The sequence below is a fragment of the Dermacentor silvarum genome, chromosome 7 (genome assembly GCF_013339745.2).
Source record: "Dermacentor silvarum isolate Dsil-2018 chromosome 7, BIME_Dsil_1.4, whole genome shotgun sequence".
Lineage (NCBI taxonomy): Eukaryota > Metazoa > Arthropoda > Arachnida > Ixodida > Ixodidae > Dermacentor > Dermacentor silvarum.
Genome location: NC_051160.1, coordinates 52,804,258 through 52,813,946, shown reverse-complemented (window position 1 = coordinate 52,813,946; position 9,689 = coordinate 52,804,258). Strand labels below are relative to the sequence as shown.

Below are 9,689 nucleotides of genomic sequence, written 5' to 3'. Positions count from 1 at the left end.
ACTGCGCAGCCGCATTCGCTGGCGGTGGCGGTGCGCGCCCGGCCTTAAAGCTTCAACTTGGACTTTCTAGGTGCGCCACTGTCGACTTGCTTGCGCAAGCACAAAGTAAAGAAAAAGACAAGCGCTTTAGGAGATGAGACGGGGGAGGAAAGAGTAGATGGCGGTACTTTTTTTATATAGGGACTTTAACCACACAGAGAGGGCGGAAAAAAAAGAAAATGGTGAAACGGTCATCGAGGCGAGTCCCCGCCCTTGCACGGATTTGTTGTGAACACAGTCGCACCCTTACAAGAGTGCAGCTTCCAACGCTATCTGGCGGCGTCTTCGTATTGAATGTTAACACCTAAATTATATTTCTTGCACCGTGCGAGTAGTATATCATTCCCGCTGAGGCATCGAGATAAGCATTTATTGCCACCATCGCGCTTCGCAAATCTGCCGGAAGAGCCACTCAGTCGCGTTAACTTATCAAAGCCAAGAGCGGCCCCGTCAACTGTCTAAACATGGCTAAACCAACCTCGGGCCCTTCTTTGACCGCTATCAAACGCACCCAGTCGACGCTCTGTCCTCTATCTGCCCGCACTGGAATAACTTCCGTGCCTGAACGACAATTTCCTGTCAGTCTCATTTTCTACAGAAAAGACGTGCCTACGACGAGACGCAATGTTCAAGTTCACCTTTCTCGTGTTGCTGTGCTCGGCCTTTGTTGCGTCCCACATGGTCGACTTTTTCGATGATTGCGTAGAAGAGGTTCACCAGCGACAAAAGGCAAGTGAGTGCGTCCTCCTACCACGAAGCTGGCTTCTTTCGAACACGTACAGAAACTTCGCCCACCAAGTCCTCGAGAACGTCGCTCATCAGCCGTATGTTGGCAATCTGAACACTCTTCTTAATGTGACTCGAGCAGCAACTCACGTAAGTTGTACTCGTCAAGTTACCGGCCGGTCAATACTGTGTACTTTAATAACTTCTTTTCTTTGTGAGTGGCAGCAACCATATAACTGGACCATATCAGCCGCTTTTCTTTTTTGTTGACCTATAGTATGCAAGATTTTAATTTTGTAGCATCTCATTATTTCCCATAGAACTAAAAAGCGTTAAACCAAAGCAAAGAAAGAGGTGTGCAACACCATCGCATACTGGGCCGTCTCGCTGACTGCATGCATCCGCGACGCTAACTGTTCCGTCGAATCTGTTGCACGCATGGGTTTGTTTTCGATTGCATAACCAGCAGCCGTGGTATAACGGTTCTTTTTTAACACTCAATAACATTGCGCGGAAGCTACCTGCTGCGCTAGTTCCGAAAACTAAAAATGAGCTACCTTTGATTACCTAATAGGCTGGCACAAACAGTCGATAGCAAGTGCTCGTCCTATGGTTATCAATGGTCTGGGTCCCCTCGCGCATCTTCGAACATTGAAGAGTGTACGTAACGTTACAGTCTGAATTTCCCGCAGAGAGTAACAGTTATCAGGTCGCGAGGAATTGCGGTGCTGCAGTGATCAGCGAAGTGGATAAAGATTAGTGATATGTCAAGCAGTCAAAATAACCACAGTGCGTTCTTTAGCGTATGTTTACATTATGACAGCGTGCCACAATAGAGAATGATTGACTTTGCAGCAAAATAAAAGCACATACTGGTTACACAGAGTTAATGAGACCGGCGAAACGCTACAGCTAATTCTGAATTTTTCACGCCTTCACAAGTTCTGAACACGGGACACTGCTGTACTCAGAACAAAGCAAACCAGCCCATGTTATTTAGCTATTGATAAGCATGCGAATGGGAGCAGTGATAACTGCGACGGTATAAAACAGCCACTGCACGCGACTTTTTTGTGCACTTAGTCTAGTATGGTGCCTTGGCTGCTGGTTGCTCTCATAACCGTCGCCACGAAAGCGTATCACTGACGGAAATCACGCTGTCAACATCTGCGCCTCTGCCCTGTCGCTTATCAAGCGACAATGCACCAGGCTAAATGCGTTGTTCATTTACACGCGGCATGTTTGAGAGCACTGCAATCGCGGCGCTCATGCCGTCATGTCACGTGTCTCTTTCCATATTTCGCTGGCTTGCTTTAGGACGCGGAAGAACCAATTACGTAATAAATAGAAAGTCTAAAGTTGCTGAATTAGATCTTTCCGTACACGCTCTACGACTTTCTCATTAAAAGTAATTAAAGTAATTAAAACTTGCGGACTCAGTGATTTATACCTAAATAAATATTCGAACAGAATTCAACAAATAATGACTTGCTCCATATAACAACCAGCAACGTGCATTTGGTGACGTAATCCATTGAGTGCCTTGGCATAATATAATCCTCAGGCTGAGCTTACTTAGCAGGCACACCCTTTATATGATGGAATAGTCCCATTCGTCATTCCATCAGAGTGGGAACGTTACAGGGAATAGATGGCTTGGTGAGTTTGGAACTACGTACACTGCATTACATTAGGCGTTTTCAAATGTGGTTTTCCTAACATTTCGCACTTTTAATATTTTTTGCAGGCAGCCGTGTTGATATAGTGCGCGTCTTAATACTGCAGGACAGCATTTGTTTTCTTTTTCCTGTGGGCTGGAATTTTCAGCTGCCTTTCACCACAGCGGTGTCAGGGTATCTTCTTGTGACTTCTTTCTGGGATTTTAAGTGCCAAAACCAGTTCTAAATATGAGGCACGCCGCAGTGGAGAGCTTCGGATTAATTTTGACCACCTGGGGTTCTTTAACGTGCACTAAAACGCAAGCACACGACCGTGTTTGCATTTCGCCTCCATCGAAATGCGGCCGCCGCGGCCGGGATTTGATCCCGCGATCTCGTGCTCAGCAGCGCAACGCCTTAGCTGACTGAGCCACCTCGGCGGGTATCTTCTTGTGACATGCGTCATTTTTCCTGTGCTTCTACCTTTCAGCTCGGCTTGTCAAATAATTTGGAGTATATATGCGACATTACTCCAGCGTCTTGGTCATGGCGTGTTTTGCTTTCTTTCTTTCTTCGCATTCCATGCAGGTTTCGGACGGGATCGTAGTCAGAGTCGAGTTCACCACCGTCGAGAGCACTTGCAACAGCTCTGTCGTCTATTCCAGGGAGCAGTGCTCGCCACATGGCAGTCAGGTAACGCTTCCAAGGAGCTGCCGGGAATATGTGTAGCGCCAAATGACAATGACAGGAGAGGGCAAGAAATACATAGCACCGAGTGGCAAATCGGTTCACTTTAGAAAAAAAAAACGGAAGTATGTTTACCTCCGACTTGGCTGTATGAAAGGCCGTAGATGAGCAAACGAACACATGACCGTGAAATACAAGAGCAACATAATGCCTTTTGGTTTCTTCCATGAATTTTCTTTTCTGTTGAATATTTTATGCATTGACCAAAGCCGCCTGTCCCAATATATAATCCCAATACGAAAGAAGCTTCAGCCCAATCGTTTCTTTTGAATCGATTGTACCTGTCCTTCGGAAAGACATCGCAGTCACACGAGCAATATTTCATCTGACGTGGTAGTGATACCTTTTTGCATAATATATTCACCACAAATAAATGTAATGACCGTGTAACCTTTCATTCCACAGAAAAAAATCAAGATTCTGTCAGTGACGTAACTTGGCTGGCCGCCGCGCCAGCCCTACACTGCAGGATTCTAAGCCAAAAGCTTGAGGTGATGAGACCACAATACGACAAGTGTTTGACCGGCCAGGCCAGCCAAAGCTTTCACAGCCTCCGCTGAGTCGCAGTTATTAAGTAGCACTATTGCTCATTAATACCGAATAGCGGTGTTAGGGGCCATCAGTATCCTTACACACAAAACAAACAAAAACTATGAACGTTCTTCATCAGTGCTCAAGTGCACCATTTCCCAGCGTGCTTGGCAAGGCTCTGCTCCATGCCTGCAGTCCGTTGACAGAAGTTAACACGTTGGTGATTGGGATATAAATCGTGTAGAATATTATAATGTGCCAAAAATGCATTTTCCAACGCATCAGTCCGAGGTATCCCTCTTCCAGCTTCTATCTAGTCTACGTCATGAAGTTGCATTATTTTTCCACAGTACCTGATCACTCCAACTTTCTCCGAAGCAAATGACGTGCAGGTTGCCAGGTGCTCAAAACCAACTACTGCAAGCAAGCCTACCACTGGATGCCAGATGATGTGCTGTCCTTTCGCTCACCTCTAACCTGAAGTGTTTCCTTGCAATTAACCGCTGTTGGTGCAAAACAGTACTTTTTAGTAAGAAGTATCTGGGGGCGGGGCCCGTCAACTACCTAGAAAAAAAAGAAAAGTAACTGCTAATGTACACGTGGTTCGAACCGTTGATCTCAAAGTCGCGAACTCAGTGGTTTCGGCGGCACCCCATCATGAATGGTTAAAGGTGTTTTCACACAGGTTCTGTATAAGCGGCTGTTGCCCCGTCCCTATGGTGTTGCTCAAATAGTCAGGGACTAGCCGCTCACTTTAATCACTTAGATTTTGGTAGCAGTGCATCAAGTGTTTTAGCAGCCGCATAAAATTTAGATCCATGCTTATATACGAAATGCCGTCACAGAAATTACTGTTTATGGGTGTAGTACGTTTACTTGTCAACGATTCATGATCTCTCTGTCACTACACAATATGCTTCTGTGTCGAAAATTACAGGTATTCTGTATTCGATGCAGGCAATTTACGATGATAGGTGAACTATCACACTTGCACCTGAAAGGTAGATAACCCGTAGAGTGAAGTGTTTTAGTCATCACACAACCTCCTTTGTCACTTTTGTCCACGCACTTCTGACGCTTAAGGGTTTTGCGCTGCAGATATAATCTTTACGATCGGGTTATCACAAACTCTGTTGCAGTAAGAAAGCGAGCGGTTGACAGCGAGAGAATCCAATAGCTAGCTGATCGCTGCTTTCATGTTGCACAACCTTGCAATAAGATTCACGGTCCCTTTCAAACGTACATCTCATCATAGTCTCGTCAGATACTTCAGGTAATCCAACACCATAGCGATTTTCAACTGGATTTTCTGTCAGGCTGGACAAATCACCCTAGCATTCTCAAACAATTCTCGGAATGAAGGTCTTCCTCCACTTCATGTTGATTATGATAATCATGATTTATTGTCATCAGCTATGAACCAGAGCGGTTACAAACAGCCAATGAAGCGCAATGGCTACTTCTCTCAAAGGGTGACGCTCGCTAGCATCTACGTTTGAGTCGAGGTAGTATTTCGAGACCAGAAACGTTCTAGAATAAGAGGGTAAATATGTTGTCATCGTTGGCCTTGTTCGAAAACTAGTAGCGCGCTCAAAACGGTATCGTTTGAAAGCGTTGTTTGTTTGTTGTCTGAATTTGGTGTCCATAACTTTCAACAGTGCCGCGTTTACTACGGTTTCTTTCTCGCGGTCCCATTTCATCAATTACGTACAATTGCCAAGGATCGCACTCTAAGAAAAGATTGTCTTCCTTGGAGCTTATCTTGTCTCCATTCAATAATTATCATCTATCTAAGTGCTTTTCTTTTATATAATCATGCCCGGTTGTTCGAGCTCACGAACACAATACGCATAATCGGCGTGGCATGGCATTCCTAACATGAAAGTAAGGATTGCAGTGTTTAAAAGAAATGAAACGCAGTCAAAGCAGATGAAGATTACTGTTTGGGGACAATATACGCCCCAAACGATGTAAACGCGGTTTGTTAGAGCGCAAACGTTCATTTAATATTACTGCATAAAAGGGCACAATTATACTTCGTATAGAATCAGTGACCCAGTATACAACAATTTTGAATGTTTATGAGCAACAAGATTTATGAGGAGCTTTAATTTGGGCTTCTATGCATGCTGTCATTTTAGCCAGTTGCATTTGCGTCTGCTCTCCCGCATTTCAGGCGAATGGACTGTGTCAGGCAAGATTCCTCTTCGCTGGTAACCTGACGCTTGAAGATGCCCGGTGTGGACCACGCAAGTAGTGATTATATATTTCGCAAAAAAAATTATAACTCTGTAATGTGCGCAAGACTTTTGACTGGTATAGCGCAAACATCGAATAAACCATAAACATCGAACACATACATGAGCGCAATCATCGAATAAAGCGCAATTTTGGTGTTCTCGCAGTGCTGTGTCAAATTTCATTCTTTGCGTAATTCTAACAAGCCTTCGAGCAGAAACCACTGTACGCCGACTGATAACGAACAGTGTTGATTCTCGCAAAACAAGGCAAGCACAACTGATCATTTCTTCCAAATATGCAGTTACTTTAACTGTTGTTTTCTTTTTTTACAAGGCAAGGAAACCATTGCAACCGTATTTTTACCACATTACCGAACACACAATTACGGTATACAACAGAAAAAAGTACCGCAGAATACTATCCAATAGAATACAAGAATACAATAGAAAATAGAAAGGCAGGAAGGTTAACCACAGCGAAAACTCCAGTTTTCAACCCTTCACTGGGGTTCCTTACAATGCGTAAGCACAACACACACCACGCAAGCAAAGAAAGAGATTGTTGGAAGAGGACGGCAGTTGTAAACGTCTCATCCTGTGGTGGACCACTGAGCTTACGTCATAGGGAACGTCGTGTGTAGGAAGTGACGGAGAAGGGGGCAAATTGTGAATGACTGATTCACCGCACAGTGAAGGTTTGTCACGATATTTGAAATCAAAACTTCTTCAAAACAGCGTATGAAAACATTCTTGCAAGGATAAATTCTTTATTGCAGCGCATAATGTATGAGAGGTATCGTTGTTGGAAGGAATTAGATTTTAGTGCCAGAACAATGATTTGATTATGAGCACGCCACGGTAGGGAAATGCAGGGAAAAATTTGCTAAGATGAGGCTTTCTGCCGTGAAAGTTCCATGCCTTGCGGCTGCCGCTAGCGGCAATCGAACCTGCGACATCCTGCTTAGCAGCGCAAGGCCACAGCTGCTGAGCCACCGTGGTGGGTCTCGTTAAGTTCATTGTGTGGTAAAAAAAATAAGACATTAATTGCCTTAGAATTTCTACACCATTGGCGTTCATTTGGCACTTTCCCTCCGTTTCAGAAGGGCCTACGTCTTGTAGATAGGCCACTGCGTAAACGATTGACCCGTAAAATGACTAATAGGTCAAGAATAAGGCTAGTTTGCACTTACCAGCACGTCGTCCAACTTCTGCATACTAGCCTATTCATTTTAAATTCCGAAACCTTACTAGGTCAGGTGACAGACTATCACGCCAGTTTATGGAAGTGTTTCATATTGAGTGATGATGCTTGTGTGAGTGACGACTAGATATTTTGCGCAGTCTTGAAGAATGTATTACATGTGTAATGCTGTGAATACAGTTCTCTGACGAATTTATTTCCCATATCATCAAGTTGTTTCACTATGGCCGCAAACCTTTTCCTGCACCTTCCAAATTTTTTTTTGAAAATGTGTTTGTTTGCTGAACATAAAAATTATTTCCAAGTGGCGAATGTGCTGTGTGTTTCTCGTCTTTGTGTGCTTCGTTTAGGTTGACGCTAAACACTAAAGAAAATTGCACCCTTAGGCGTGTTTTCTCGTGTCAATAACTGAATTATTGAATTCTGAGGTTTGGTGCTTCTTGGTGTTCTTGTGCTTCGCTATTGGTTACCAATAGCGAAGCACAAGCCAAGTATTCCACATAATGCATACAGGACACACCTATTTTTTTTATCGCTCACTCAAATTGTTTCCACCCAATATCTTTCTTACGTAGTCGACTACGATGAAAAAATAAACAACTCTAGTTGGTCTGAATTATTCCGGAGTCCCCTACCACGGCGGCACCGTAATCGGGTTGCGATTTACGCAAGTAAAACGAGAAGTTAATGTCTGAATTCTCTCTTGTACAAGCATGTCAGTCGACTTTTAATCCTCATGATCAGTATAATCATGATCTAATGCATACTGCACAACATATTTGGATTTCTTCTTGGCGGCCAGCAATAAAGAAATCCTTGCCGCAGGGGCGAGCAACTTATACAACATAGCCTTTCGCATTTTCGTTGCAACGAAACGACACTGCCACCGGCTCACATGTTCCCTTTCATAAAGCTTAAGATGAAAAAAGTTTTCTTTTTCGCAGAGAGAAATTTGTCTGTTTTTTAGAGCACATTTTTTCGGCGCCCAATCCCACGTTGAGCGTCGATCGGTGCCCGTCGTTTCATTGAACGGTTGAGACACACCTACTGGTACCAGTGGAGTACTCCGAGTCGGCATGAAACAGCTCATTCGAACACCGGTATTCTGTTGGGCATATATTACGGAGGACTTTATAAAACTGATTATCATTGGTTCTAAACGCCTCTGTCGTAGAGCATTCAATGAGTTTGTTTCCGACATTACTGCGCAATGCGCCTCGGGATCTAAATGCTTTGCTGCGCAGTATTATTTTTATTAGCGGTTTTCAAGCGTACTAGCAGCAACGGCACGGGAACGCTTAGAGACGTACTTTAGAGGTATATCTTGGTAAGACATTCTGTCATTATTACTACAACGCGTAACTACACTACACGTAACTACGTACACGTAATGCGGAAGTCACTGAAGAAGCTCAATTTCACAAACAATCGGACACGACGGATACTCCAATACGACAAGTATTATTTAGAGTATGCTGGTTAACAACTGGCTATATTTCACGGCCTTGTTGTTTTAGCACAACGCGCGTGGTGTCCTGTGGACAGGACGCTACAGGTAGCCTAAGGGCAACATGCCCACCGACAACAAAACTATGCCACTTTTTGACATATTGTCAATGCGATATTAATAGGAAAGCCTGCATCAGGCTTTGGCAAAATACTGCGAAAACGGCAGAACAAATTTGTGCAGCTTTCACGGAAGTCTCCTTAATAATTCGTTTTCGTACGTTTGTTTTCCTGTCATAGCTCATTACGCTTGATCGGATCATCATAATCATCAGCCTATATTTATGTCCACTGCAGGATGCACGCCTCATAGAATATAAAAATTTAACTATCAAGTAGAGCGCCATACAGGGAAATATGGTGCGGAAACAGGAAAACCGCCAGCGCCAAGGACATTTATGCCGCTAATAAATGGTGTCACCTCTGAGAAGCACCTCGGAGCACAAGTGCTCAGATGTGAAGGCGATAGGGCTGCCGCACGTATACAATTCACATACCATCTCTGCCTACTTATCACAATTCTAGAAAATCAGCGGAAAAGGAGCTACTTACAATAGTCCTGGTGTTCATTGAAGCGCATGTAGAGCCCATGTATTGTCGAACAGCGCTTGAGTAAATGCCTTGTTTCTTACACTAGTCAATCGAAAATATCTTACAAGATTACCGTTTTTGTTTCTGCATGTTGTGTCGATGGCAGCCTTACCGATTCTCCGCCGGTATACTTGTGCGCTGCTCTACTGCTGGGGTCATTTCAGACGTGCACATCTTCGTCGTCTACCTTAGCCTCTCGATTACGGCAGTGCCACTCCTCAAAAAGAAAAGTTGTGGATGGCTAGGACGTGCACACAGAAGCTGCCATACACGTATCTTTCAGTAGGTAGGCAGATAGTCAAATTTATCGAGGTCTTGAAGAAGTCCTCGCCCCCCCCCCCCCCCCCCCCCCGTTTTTACGGCGGGAGGACCGCGGGCCGGTCCCACGTCGGGACGGGAAGGCCAAGTCACACCGCCGCATCGGGGGCCTTCTGGACTACCTGGTGTTGA

General features: G+C 44.5%; 1 protein-coding gene across 3 annotated transcripts in view; it reads left to right on the top strand.

Annotated features, from left to right (window-relative positions):
* The first annotated feature begins 385 nt into the window (after positions 1-385).
* Positions 386-9,689, top strand: part of LOC119458019 (uncharacterized) — a 78,419-nt gene continuing 69,115 nt past the window's right edge. The window contains exons 1-3 of one of the 3 annotated variants that reach the window (XM_037719809.2): positions 391-915; positions 3,012-3,116; positions 5,878-6,170. In XM_037719809.2, coding sequence (XP_037575737.1) covers positions 664-915; positions 3,012-3,116; positions 5,878-5,958 — 438 coding nt within the window. In that variant the 5' untranslated portion in view covers positions 391-663 and the 3' untranslated portion in view covers positions 5,959-6,170. Of the gene's footprint in view, positions 916-3,011; positions 3,117-5,877; positions 6,171-9,689 lie in introns of those variants that run through there. The other 2 variants (XM_049670649.1, XM_049670648.1) reach the window with 2 other exon arrangements.